Source organism: Hypanus sabinus, chromosome 24 (genome assembly GCF_030144855.1).
Source record: "Hypanus sabinus isolate sHypSab1 chromosome 24, sHypSab1.hap1, whole genome shotgun sequence".
Lineage (NCBI taxonomy): Eukaryota > Metazoa > Chordata > Chondrichthyes > Myliobatiformes > Dasyatidae > Hypanus > Hypanus sabinus.
The window spans coordinates 23,003,208-23,017,234 of NC_082729.1; the positions used below are offsets into that span (position 1 = coordinate 23,003,208).

Consider the following 14,027-nt stretch of genomic DNA (forward strand, 5'->3'; position numbering starts at 1 on the left):
CGGTTTCACGTGACCCTGATTGGAGGGTCTGCAACTTGCCCAAGGGTGACCTGCAGGCTGGTGGTGGAAAGGGGCACCTTACATCTCCTTTAGTAGAGATGTATCTCCACCCCACCACCCTAGGAACTATGCAAATAGATAAGCAGTCATGTTTATTCATTTCCATAGATGAATAAACATATCTTTGACTCATTTTATTAATAATTTATTTCATAATTTTATTTTTAATGAATAAACAATCCTGGTGAAGGCTCTTGGCCCTAAACTTTGGCCACAGCTGGAGTCCAGTGTCCAGTTCTGGTCTCCATACTACAGGAAGGAGGTGACTGCACTGTAGAGGGTGCAGAGGACGTTGCCCGGAATGGAGCATTTCGGTTACGAGAAGAGAACGGAGAGGCAGCGTCTGTTCTCCCTGGAGCAGGGGATGCTGAGGTCGGACCTGATGGAGGGGGCAGGTGTGGGGGCAAAAGTCACGACGAGATAGAGCTGTCGTGTCTGGTCGCCATGGCAATGCGGAAGCCAGGCCCAGGAGGCAGTGAACCAACTTGGCCTGGACTCACGCAGAGGGCCCTTTGAGCCGGGACAAGTTTTTTTTTTGATCGGACGCTATCTGGCGACTGCGGAGAAATATTCAGTTAGTTGCTCAGCGGTTGAACAGATCACAGGCAAATCGGTGGTGGGGGGCAGGGGTCAGTGGGTAGCTTCCAGCCGAGGATTTTCGTTCACCAGGCCTTGAACGATGGGCCTTGTAGGATTGGGACAATGGTAGGTAGAGCGGTGGGGGGGTGCGGGTGCAATAAATGCAGGAGGTGACAGTGGGCAAGATGGAGTAAGAGGTATCAATGGCAGGACGGAGCGAGGAGCCAGCATTGGCGGGACATAGAGGATAAGCCCTCACACTCTGGCATCCGTACTGGAGATGGTCTTCATGCGAGTCTTGCAAGCTGTCTCGGTCTGCTCCTAAGCAAAGGCCAAACGAAGCGAGGTGCACAGGGAACGTCGGAAAACTTGGCGGAAGTCACGGCCAACAAAGACATAGAGGATGGGGTTCAGGATGCTGTTGAGGGAGACTAGGCCCATGGACAAGTTACCCCAGAACCAGGACATGGGATGCTTAATGATAATGTGTAGGAGGCCGTAGATGTGGTATGGGAGCCAGCAGAGGATAAAGGCAGCAACTACAACAGCAATGAGGCGGACAGGCTTCCTGGTCTTGCTGGTCTTGGCGAACTTGCCCCTCTGCAGCTTCTGGCCGATCAGGAGGTAGCAGAATGCCATGATGATGAAGGGCAAGACGAAGGCAAAGAGGGCCCGTGTCACCTCCACCACCTCCCTGGTCCGGTCTCCGAAATAAGTCCCAGTGTAGTTCAAGGTGCAGTAACTCAAGTTGAACTCAGAGTCTATGTACACCGTCCGTATCAGCAGGGTAGGCAGGCTTATGAGGAAGGCGAGGCCCCAGGCCACAAGGCAGGCCACATGCACCCTAGCCAGGGTCCGGTAAGTCTGGGACCAAATGGGCCTAGTGACGGCCAGGCAGCGGTCGATGCTGATCATGGTCAATAGGAAGACACTGGCGTACATGTTGAGGATGATGGCCGAGGGAATGAGCTTACAGAGGACGTTGTCTGTGGGCCAGGAGTTTCCCAGGACAACGTGAGCCATCTGGAAGGGGAGGCTGAGGCAGTAGGTCAGGTCTGCCACAGCCAGGTTCAGGAACCACACCGTGTTGACGCTCCGTTTCATCTTGAAGCCTGTCACCCAGATGACGGCCCCATTGCCAGGGACACCCAACAGGAAAGTGAGGGCGTAGACAAAGATGGACAAGATGGAGGCTGCTGGCAGTTGGGTCCCAGAATCCTCAGGTAAGTTCTCATAGGAGTCGTTTCCAAATAAAGAAATGTTGTCATAGTAATCATCTCCAGAATACATCATGCTGAGCCTGGAGGGGAAGACATTGTGGAGGTGAGAGAGGTTGGGATTGGAGGGAGGGGACAAGAAGAGGGAAGGAGGGAGATGGGTGTGGGAAAGAGGAAGCAGGGAGAGAGAGGGAGGGAAAAGAGCGAAGATGGGGTCAAAAGGAGAGATGCATGAGAGTGGAGAGGTAGGTGAAGCTGATGGATGAAAGAGGATCGAAGGGGAAAGGGAGGGGGAGAGGAATGAACAACAGAGGAGCAACTGAAACGGGTGGATGAAGAGGTGCGGAGGGAGGGGGAGGGTAGAGAGATGGACGGGTAAGGGGAGGATGCTGGGTGCTGAAAGATGGAAGGAGTGGCAGAGGAGACGGGGAAGGGAGGACAGGTGAAGATTATTTGAAGATAACTAGGGGGGTGAAGAATAAGGAGAGGTGAGAGAAGGGAAGAGGAGAGAAATGGGAGAGGGAGTAGACAAGGTGAGGTGAGGAGGTGAGGGAAGAAGAGAGAGTGAAGGGTAAGAGGGAAGGGGAAGAAAGAACAGGATGGGGATGAGAGAAGGAGAGGGGGATAAGGAAAGGGGAAGGGAAGAGGCAGGGGAACATGAGGAGAGAAGGATGAGGAAAGGGGAGGGTGAAGGAGAAGGGGAGGAGGATCAGAAAGAAAGAGGGTCAGGAGGGGAAGGGAAGAGGAGGAAGAGTAAGAGGAGAAAGGGGAGGGGATGGGTGGACATGAGAGGAAGGAGTGGAGGAGAAAGGGCAGGGAAGGAGGAGGATGTGGGAAGGGGAGGGTGGGGAAGAAGAGGTAAGGGGTGGAGAAGGGAGGGTGAGGAAAAGGGAGTGGAAGGAGGAGGGAAGGGGAGGAGGAGGAGGAGGAGAAGGGGAAGATGAAGAGGGAAGGAGAGGAAGAGGACAGAAGGGGAGGAGGAGGAGGGAATGGGAGGAGGAGGGAAGGGGAGGAGGCGGAGGAGGAAAAGGTGGAAGAATTGTGTAGGAGACGGAAGGGTGAAGGGAAGGCAGGAGGGGTAGAAATGGGGTGTGGGGAAGGGAGGTTCCCCACAGTGGCAGGGACAAGCAAAGAGAAAGGGGGACGGAGGAAGTGAGGTGAAGTGGGGGGAGGGTTGAATGCAGGTACGGTGGAAAGAATAAGGAGGGCAAGAGGGGAAGGTGAGTGGCAAAGGGTGGAGGGGGCAGGGGAAGAGATGGAGAGGAGGGAAGAACAAGAAAGAGTGGGGTGAAGGTTTGAAGGGGGTGGGAAGGAGAGGAGCCTGAATGGGGAGAGGAGGGTTGGAGGAAAATGAAAGAGAGGATGGAGGTCACAACCATCTCCCCCCTCACTGCCCCTCCTGCACCATGGTGCTCACTCCTCAACAGCCCTCACACACCGCATTGGTTCTCCTCCCTGACAACCCCGCCCCCCCTCCAGCCCCACAGCAGAGACGGAAAATGGACGGGGATGGGGAAGAAAGTGGCCTTCAGTGTGACACTCCCCCCTCACCTCCTCACCCTCAGCACGGCACACCCTCCTGACTGAAATGAACGCAGTGCACTCCGCCATCCTCACCTCCCCCACACCACCCCACCTCCTCTCCCCGCCATTCATCATCCGCTGTCGGTCCCTAGGGACCCCAGCTCCTGCATTCCTTCCTGGGCCCCCGCCGACTCACCTTGGAGCCTGCTCTCCCTCTCGATGAAGTTCTGCCTCCCCGGAATCTCTGGCTCACTCCGTCCCCCCGGGCAGCTCGGGAGAGTTGGACTCAGATCCCAAACTGCTGCGACCACAGCAACCAATGCTGAAGATGAACTGTGCAGAAACGAATGGAAGGGCTGTCCGCAGCCCCGGTAGAGCAGGGAAGGGAGAATAGGACGCTGGTCCGGGAGCAGTCCGGAGAGTGGAGCGGGTCCCGTCTGAGGCTGAAAAACACATCAGCATGATTTTATCACTTTTTTCCATCTCTGGTATCCGGTTTAACAGCTCAGTTCCTCACACTGAATCAGATGGGGACGGCAAAGCGTTAAAGAGAAACCACAGGAGTTCCTGAATGAGAGAAAAAAGAGTAAACATCCCATCACACACTCCCGAGGTCAGACACAGACTGAAGCTCCCTCCACACCGTCCCATCACACACTCCCGGGGTCAGACACAGAGTGAAGCTCCCTCCACACCGTCCCATCACACACTCCCGGGGTCAGACACAGAGTGAAGCTCCCTCCACACCGACCCATCTCACACTCCCGGGGTCAGACACAGAGTGAAGCTCCCTCCACACCGTCCCATCACACACTCCCGGGGTCAGACACAGAGTGAAGCTCCCTCCACACCGTCCCATCTCACACTCCCGGGGTCAGACACAGAGTGAAGCTCCCTCCACACCGTCCCATCACACACTCCCGGGGTCAGACACAGAGTGAAACTCCCTCCACACCGTCCCATCACACACTCCCGGGGTCAGACACAGAGCGAAGCTCCCTCCACACCGTCCCATCACACTCTCCCGGGGTCAGACACAGAGTGAAGCTCCCTCCACACCGTCCCATCACACACTCCTGGGGTCAGACACAGAGTGAAGCTCCCTCCACATTCTCCCATCACACACTCCTGGGGTCAGACACAGAGTGAAGCTCCCTCCACACTCTCCCATCACACACTCCCGGGGTCAGACACAGAGTGAAGCTCCCTCCACACCGTCCCATCACACACTCCCGGGGTCAGACACAGAGTGAAGCTCCCTCCACACCGTCCCATCACACACTCCTGGGGTCAGACACAGAGTGAAGCTCCCTCCACACTCTCCCATCACACACTCCTGGGGTCAGACACAGAGTGAAGCTCCCTCCACACGGTCCCATCACACACTCCCGGGGTCAGACACAGAGTGAAGCTCCCTCCACACCGTCCCATCACACTCTCCCGGGGTCAGACACAGAGTGAAGCTCCCTCCACACGGTCACATCACACACTCCCGGGGTCAGACACAGAGTGGAGCTGTTCTGAATGCGCTGGGAGACATCGAGGAAAAACTGCTGTATGAAGGTCGTGAGTTACTTGGAATTGGTTTGAAACATCTCTTGGACATCTAAGTGAGCGGCTGCTTTAGAGTGGAAGCTTCGTTTGGAGTTTTTCTGCCAGTTTGGACGGGATTCGTTGACGGCTGCGAACTGCGTAGCACCCGGCTGTGGCCGCTGGCGACTCGCCAGGAAGCAGGTTCGCTCCCAAAACCGGAGACAAACGCCGTTGTTCCCCCACTGACATCGGGGCAACCTCCTTCCATCTTTATTGTCATGACTCACGGTCCATGTAGGAGCCAAAGCATCGCTTGATACGTCTCGACCTCTCACGGCCTAGAAGTTCTGCAGGACTAACGGAGCGTTTCCTGGCGTTGGAATCTCTGGCACGGAGCCAGCAAGGTGCTGTCGAGTACAAACTTTTCCAGCCAGTTACTCAACTCGCTCCAGGACTTTATAAACAGCACCATCACCGTATCATTCTCGATTCGGACACAGAAGCAAAATGCCGGACCGGTCTGCCGGGAGTCGCGGGCCTTCGGGGAGTTATGCAAAGGCGGCTGCCTCTCCAGCCTCGGACAACGCCCTGTTTCGGTCGGTGAAAGTTGAACGCGGGGTGCAATGTATTTTGCGAGCTGGAACTACCCTGGAAAAGTGCGCGGAGGCCATGGAGGACTTGTTGGGGAGAGATGGTGTTTTGGCCGCTGAGAAAGAGTTCGTGAAGGCGGTGTTTTATCTGAGGAATGATGAGTTGGTGCATCGGGCCCTCAGTAGAGGGAACACGGTGGAGAACATCTTTTTACAGATGGAGCTAGTGACAGCTCCCACACAACGCATCGTCCTCGGTCACGTAAAGCCTTTCATCCCCAACGAGGACCTGCTTCCCGCACTAACACGCTTGGGGCAAGTACGGTCAGAAATAACTGCCATCGGGCACAAATTCAGGAGACGCACCCTCCGGACCGTAATCTCTTTCCGGCGACAGGTATTCATGAAACTGGAAAAGGAGGACAAAGTTGAGGGCCGGTTTACCGTCCGGCACGAGGGGGTAGATTATCAGGTGTATTGGAGCTCTGAGCGCCCACGGTGCCATGCGTGCGGGGAGGTGGGGCACTTTCGGAGGGACTGTCCTAGCGCCCAAAAACTCAGGGAGTCCACTTCGGGAACTAGTGCCCCAGCTGACTCTGCCCCTGATCCCATTCCTGCTCCTACACCTCTTCCGGACCCTGCTCCTGCCCCTGACCCTGTCTCTAACCCTGTCCCTATTCCTTCGTCTGTTCCAGTCTCTGCTCCTACCCCTGTGGTTCAGGCGGGTGATCCTGGGGCTACGTGTGGGGAGGTTCAGGCGAGGGACGGGGTGGAGTCCGGGCGGGGCAAGAAAGCGAGGAAGAAGTCGAAACACATGAAGAAGTCGGCCCCCGAGACCGCAGAGCTCACGCCCATTTGCCCTGAAGTGGAGCGGGAGGCTCGGGGAAGCGCACAGTCGGACGGGGTGAGGGAAGCGGAGAGTAACGCTCCATCGGTGAATCCCGCACCTGTGTGCTCCTCCGGCTTGAAGAGGAGAAGGGAATGTTCCCCCAAGAGGGCAGAGAATGTAGATGAGGGGGAGTCCCAGAAAGGGGTGGGGATCCGGGTGGAAGTTGTGTCTAACCCTGAATCCCCAGATGTAGCCACCAGTCCTGTTGTGGGTGGTGTGGTTGTGCAGGAAGCTAGCGCTGGGCCTGTTTGCACAACTAAAACAGACCTGGAGCCCTCCACCCAGGACTTCGCAGTAAGCGCCTCCCTGGAGGCAAATGTATTAAACAGTGTGAGCGGAGAGGAGACCACGCTCTCACTGTCAGCATCAGGCTACCGGTGAATCCCTTGGACCAGAGCTGCTGGGGTCCCCTTCATGCCTGTCTCCTGGGGAGGGTGATGTAACCTGCATGCCGACCCCATCAACTAATGGCCTGCAGGGAGTCGCTGGGTATTTTCCCTCCATCGTCGCAACTGTGGGTAAGACTGCTGCGACGGTGGAGCGGGAAGGTATGAGGGAGGTACCTGCTGTGTAGTGTGGGTTACAGGGGCAGCGACCTTATACACCACATGAGGAGGACGGTGGGGAATCTGTCTGCAGTGAGGGGTTGGAGGGAGATTCTATTGATAGCGAGACAATGGACATCCTCACCCCTCCTGAGAAATCCCCATTGATACCTGTAGAGGAGATCAGAGAGTTTATTCACTCCTCTGTGGGTGCAAAGCATCGGCCTAAATTAGCCTCGCTTCGCTGGCCTAGCATGCCGAGGCTGGTGAAGTCCCTGAGGGTCATCCTCAGACGGAAGGGGAAGGGGAAGAGGAATGCTGTGTCAGGGAATGACAGACGGCAGCTGAAATCCTTCCTGGATGACCTGGTGCGGGACATCAGGATGAAAAGCAGCCTCGCTCATTCGGGAGATGGTGGGTCACAGGGTAGCGATGGTAGCAGTCGGGCCCGGAAAGGAAAGAATGTTCTTGGTTTTCTTCCAGATAGTGCGGCGCCACCGCTCTCAGTGGGAAGGTTCCTCCATCACGGACCCCGACGAAATTACCAAAGAAGTCCTCACTTTCTATCGGTCCTTATTCTCACCGGATCCGTCAAATGCGGGCGGGTCTGGGAAGATTTGCCAAAGGTCAACCCAGAAGACGCAGCGCGTCTGGACGCCTCCCTGACTGGGGAGGAGCTGTCTACTGCCCTTCGGCAACTCCGGAGGGGTAAGTCCCCTGGCTTAGATGGTCTGAGTGTGGAGTTTTATCAGGCTTTTTGGGATGTCCTGGGGGTTGATTACAGCCTTGTTCTAGGGGAGAGACTAGCCACCGGGGAATTGCCCCTCTCATGGCGGAGAGCTGTCGTGGTCCTACTGCCCAAGAAGGGAGACCTCCGCCTGCTAAAGAACTGGCGCCCGGTCTCCCTCTTGTGCGAGGACTGCAAGATCTTCGCCCGGGCAATGGCCAACCGTCTTGGTTCAGTACTGAGACAGGTGATTCATCCTGACCAATCTTACACAGTCCCGGGGCGCTCCATCCAGGACAATGTCCACCTAGTACGGGACCTGATCCACCTGCACCAGGAGACTGGGTCCCCGGCAGCGTTTCTTTCTCTTGACCAGGAGAAGGCGTTTGACCGGGTAGACCACAGTTTCCTGGTGGGCACTCTGCAGGCCTTTGGGCTCGGACCACACTTTGTGGCCCGAGTTCGGCTCCTCTACTCTGCCGCAGAGTGCCTTGTTAAGGTCAATGGATCACTGGCAGCGCCCATTCCCTTCAGGAGAGGAGTACGTCAGGGATGCCCCATGTCCGGTCAATTGTACGCGATCTGTGTCGAGCCATTCCTCAGCCTTCTTCGGCGAAGGCTGACAGGTCTGGTTCTGCGTGAACCGGACATGGAGGTCGTCCTCTCGGCCTACGCCGATGATGTACTCCTCATGATGACAGATCCCAATGACCTGCGGAGGATGAGCGAGTGCCAAGACGTTTTCTCGGCGGCATCCTCCGCCAGGATCAACTGGGCGAAATGTTCCGGACTCTTAGTGGGTCAGTGGCAGATGGACTCCCGGCCGGAGGAGATGAGAGCTTTTGAGTGGAGTACTAGGCATCTCCTCTATCTGGGATTCTACCTGAGTCCTTCTGGGGAGACCTGGCTGGCGAACTGGCAGGACCTGGAGACGAAAGTCATGCTGGGGAGCTGGTCAGGCCTTCTCAGGGTGCTTTCCTATCGAGGCTGGGTGGTGTTCATAAACCAGCTGGTGGCCTCCATGTTGTGGTATCGGATGATCACCTTGGCCCATCCTGCCCCGTTTGTTGCAAGAATGCAGAGGAAGTTAGTGGACTCCTTCTGGGGCAACAGGAAACACTGGGTCTCTGCAGCGGTCTTAAGTCTCCCAGTGGGAGAGGGCGGACAGTCGCTGGTGTGCGTCCGAACGCAGCTGGCGGCTCTCCGCCTCAGGACTCTGCAGAGATTCCTGTACGCCGAGCAGCCTCCCAGGTGGCACGTGTTGGCGACTTTCTTCCTCCGTAGGGGCTGCTGTCTTCACGAAGACATGCGGTTACCACCGGCGGGCGTCAGCCGTACTGCTTTGCGGAGTCTGCCCGGCTTCTATCAGGACCTACTGAGAGTCTGGAACATGGTCGCCTCAGGCCGGGAATCCCCTCCTCCGGCGGAGGGCGGGGTCCTGGCCGACCCTTGCCCTACCTCAGTGGCTGTCGGTGCGGCTCAGTTGTGTGGACCGACTCAGGCCGAGCTGCTTGTCGGGCCCAGGCCCCGCAATCTTCTCCGGGAGCCGTGTCCACACAACTTGAGCCGTCTCTCATCGATACCCACGGTCCCATTCAGGGATGCAAGTAGGAGGTATCTGTATGGGCTGCTACTCCACACCCTCCACTTCCTTGCCCTTGTCCACCGTCCCGACACGCCATGGCGGTCGGTCCTTCCACCCGGAGGTGAGGAGGGTCCCCACTGGAAGTCCCTTTATGCCGGGGTTCTTCCCATGCACCTGGGGGATCTCGCCTGGAGGGTGTTGCATAGAGCGGTGCCCTGCAACAAGTTTTTCAGTTTGTACACGGATCTCCCACCCTCTCCAGCCACTTCTGCGGGCTGGAGGAGACCGTGTACCACATGTACTTGGAGTGTGAGAGGCTGCTGCCCCTTTTTGCGTATTTACGTGGGCTGCTTCTCACCTTCTGGCTACATGTTAGCCCCACCCTTTTTATATAGGGTCATCCAGTAAGGAAGGGGGCATGGAGGGATGAGGATGTCCTAGTCAACTTGCTCCTGGGGCTGGCGAAATCCGCCATCCAAGGGTCTTGCAAACGGGTGGCGGGAGGATCTCCCCGGGCAGACTGCCTGGCAATGTTTAGGGGGTATGTTCATGCCCGGGTAAATATTGAAAAAGAACACGCGCAGTCCACAGCGGCCTTGGAGGAGTTTCGAGACCGTTGGGCTCCGCGGGGTGTAAATGTCATCGTGGATAGAGATGGCAACATTCTGGTGTAATGTCTATTGTCTATTTGTAGTGCAGTAATTGTGTTTGCCACTGTTTTGTATATATTGTACAGCACCGATTTTTGTAATAAAGGATTTTGCAAAAAAAAAGGAGTCAGACACAGAGTATAAAAATTGTTTTTACTCTGTCTTCTGTCTGCCTGTTTTGTTCCCCGTCTGGATAAAACCTGCCAGCCCCTCTCCTCGCCCTACAGAAATAAACTCATTTTGCAGGATTGGTGGTGAGGAGGGAGGGAGTGCTCCCCCCCCCCCCCCCACCTTGTCGAGCAGGCGGACGTGGGCTTTCTCCGTGCTCAACAATTCACAATCTAGTACAGTACTCCCGACTGTCCGGGGGGCGGCGGGGGGCAGAAGGAGGAGAGATAGTGGGGAGAAGACAGGGGAGAGAAATGGCAGTTGAAGTTTAATCCAGATGAACATGAGGCATTTTAAAAAAAAGGATCCAGTGATTTCACAGTGTATACGATGAATAAACTCTCCTCGGGCTTCCAGCCGGGCACAGGAATTGATTTTAACTGATGTTTGGATTGCAAACTCTGGATGAAGTCAGGCGTTTAACTTTGCAGGATGAAAAGTTCGGGGAAAGTATCCAGTAAATGGCAGGAATGTAAGGAGCGCTGATGAACAATAGGAGGATGTTGGGGTCAAGTTCACAGCTCCCTGAAAGTGGTCACATGAGTAGATAGACTGATAACAGAGAACAGTAGAGCACAGGAATGGGCCATTCGGCCCACAATGCTGTGCTGATCCAGCTAAATCAAACCCTTCCAAATAAACTAATCCCTTTTACCTTCTCTATGTCTATATCCCTCTCTCTCCTAACATCCACGTGCTTATCCAAACGTTTCTTAAAAGCCTCTAATGCATTTGCCACGACCACCAGAACAGGCAGCACATTCCGGGCATCAACCACTCCCTGAGTAAAAAACTTACCCCTCACATCCTCTTTGAACCTATCCCCTCTCACTTTCAATGCATGCCCTCTGGTAGACATTTCTACCCTGGGAAAAAGATACTCCCTGTCTATTCTATCTATGAGTCTCATAATCTTATAAACCTCAATCAAATCTCCCCTGAGCCTCTGCCGCTCCAACGAAAACACTCCACGTTTGTCCAGCTTCTCCCGATAGCACATGCCCTCTAAACCAGGCAGCATCCTGGTAAAGCTCTTCTGCTCCCTCTCCAAAGCTCAGCATCCTTTGCCGGGTGACCAGGACTGCATGCATTACTCCAGATGTGGCCTAACCTGACTTTTATAAACTCGTATCTCAACCTCTTGAACTCAGTCCGCTGTGAACTAAAAGCAAACATCCCATAAGCCACATTTCTTATCTTCCCAACAATCTGCTGCCTCGACACCCCGCACTATGGATCTCAATCAATGTAAATTAACGCCGCAATATAGATTCAAACCCAGAGAAACGACCGCGCCTGGCCCCAGTCGGAAGCCCCTCGGACCTTGAACCGATACGTCTTTCCCTCGCAGTTTATTCATGTGAAGGCAGCATCGGTGGGGCCCCGCACTCCCCACACATCGTGAATCAGCTGAGGATATCCATCAGCTACACCTTTTTTAATCAACTCATAGAAGCGCTCATAGAATCTGAGCAGCAAAACCGCTTGTTCGTATCGATGCTGTGTGATCAGTTCCCCCGTTATGAGTCAGTACCATGAAAGATTGGTAAGATTGTTGATGACACAAAGGTTGGGGCTGTTGTGGTTAGTCCGGAGGGTTGACAGAGGCTACAGCTCGACATCAACAGGATGCAGAACTGGGTTGAGAAGTGGCAAACGGAGTTCAGCCCAGACAAGTGTGAAATGATTCATACCAGTCGGTCAAACTTGAAGAGAGAACATAATATTAACAGTAAGTGTGCAGAATCAGTGAGATCTTGGGGTCCATGTCCCTAGGACACTCAAAGCTGCTGTGCGGGTTGACAATGTTGTTCAGAAGGCGTATGGTGGGTTGGCCTTCATCAACTGTGGAATGAAGATCAACAGCCACAAGGTAATGTTACATCTATATGTAATACTCTGGGAAAGGTTTCACTGCTAATGTAGTGGTTGTTCTGTAGCAGCAGTGTTTGGGTCATGAGATAGAGATAACAGGAGCTTTTGAATATGCACTACCCGAAGAAGGGAGTGTTTTTTCTTGTTGTGTGCCTGAGAACAAGGTGATCCGAGTCTTTTGTTTGGCCAAAGATGAAGAGAGAATTTGCCTGAAAGGAGAAGTTGTAGCCAGCAGGATGGAGTGGACTTGGAGTTGAGAAAGTCCGGGGAGATTGATGGAGGACCAATGGCAGGAAAACCGTGAGCTCCAACTTGTGCACATTAGAGAGTTTCATTAAAATGGGCCGTTTTCTTTTTGTTTTCTTACTGACCCTTTAGTCAAATTAAGAATTATGAAGCTAACTCGTTTAATTCCATATGGTGTACTGTCAGTTATTTCGTTGTTCTGGCTCGTAATGGGGTAACGGATCAAACAGCATCCACACCATTTGCTCCTCAGATTCAACCCGTTTGTGGGCCAGGGACTGTCTTCCCTAGGCTAACACCGCCGGCCGAACCTGAGGGTGACATATATAACACCTTGGTCAGACCCCACTTGGAGTACTGTGCTCAGTTCTGGTCACAGGAAGGTTGTGGTTTCTATAGAGAGAGTGCAGAGGAGATTCACAAGGATGTTGCCTGGATTGGGGAGCGTGCCTTACGGAATGGGGGAGACATCGTAGAGGGATATCTGTGCCGAGCAAACTGCTGAATTCAGCTGAATCCTTTCTGTACGTGACCCCTATCCCACCATTCCCTGCACGATCATGTGTCTCCATACACTCAGTGGCAACTTTATTCGATCCCTCCTGTACTGAATAAACCGGCCACTGAGTGTATGCTTGTGATCTGCTGCTCTGTCCCGTCCACTTCAAGGTTTGACGTGTTGTGGTCTCTGTGGTAACGAGTGGATATTGGAGATACTGCCACCTTCCTGACAGCTTTAGCCAGTCTGGCCATTCTCCTCTGATCTCTCTCATTAACAAGGCTTTTTCTCCCACTCAACTCAATGGGTGTTTTTCATTTGTTTTTGCACCATTCTCTGTAAACTCCACAGACCGATGTGTCTGAAAATCCCAGGAAATCAGCAGTTTCTGTGATACTCAGACCACCCCATCTGGCACCAATAATGCATCCTACAGTCAAAGTCACTTCGATCACATTTCCTCCCACATTCCCGTGTTTGGTCTGAACATCTTGACCATGTCTTCGTGCTTTTATGCACTGGGTTGCTGCCTCGTGATTGGCTGATTAGATACTTGCACTAACGAAGAGTCCACTGTGTGTAGAAGTCTCGAGTGTCATGGTTAGCACATTTCTGGATACCCCGGTTCAATTCTAGCCGCTGCCAGTACGGAGCTTGTACTTTCACCCTGTAACCGTGTGTGTTTCCTCCGGGTGATCCGGTTTCATCCCATGATCCAAAGACGTACAGCTTGGTAGGGTAATTGGCTACTATAAACTATCCTGGGATTCGGCAGGTTTAGATCAGGTGATCACTGGGGGGGTGTGGCACGAAGGACTGGAAGAGTCTAATCTGCTCTGTAACTCAATAAATTCATTAATTAAACAGGCCGGTGCTTCCACTACCACCTCCACCCATGGCAGCCCACTTCTGGCACCCAGCACGTCTCCTTTAAACTTTCCTTCCTCTCCCCCTGAAACGAAGCCCTCTTCCCGGGGGCGGGAGGAGAAACTGATCGTCACTGTCCATCCCATCCATGCCCCCATGATTTTATAATCTTCCAGCAGTTCTCCCCTCAGTCCCCGGAGAAGACGATCAAGTTTTGTCCACCCTCCCCATACAGATCATATGACCACCCACCACCTGCTCCCACGGTCTCACGTGACCCTGATTGCAGGGTCTGCAACTTGCCCAAGGGTGACCTGCAGGCTGGTGGTGGAAAGGGGAACCTTACATCTCCTTTAGTAGAGATGTATCTCCACCCCACCACCCTAGGCACTATGGAAATAGATAAGCAGTCATGTTTATTCATTTGCATAGATGAATAAAGATATCTTTTACTCATTTTATTAATAATTTTA

The 14,027-nt window shown here is 54.0% G+C and overlaps 1 protein-coding gene across 1 annotated transcript; it reads right to left on the reverse strand.

Annotated features, from left to right (window-relative positions):
* Window positions 1-278: 278 nt before the first annotated feature.
* On the reverse strand, window positions 279-1,830 carry LOC132380698 (C3a anaphylatoxin chemotactic receptor-like; the record flags this gene model as incomplete). Its single annotated transcript, XM_059949684.1, has 1 exon — window positions 279-1,830. A coding segment is annotated over one exon (870 nt), but the record flags the coding sequence as incomplete, so codon positions are not given.
* Window positions 1,831-14,027: the final 12,197 nt, after the last annotated feature.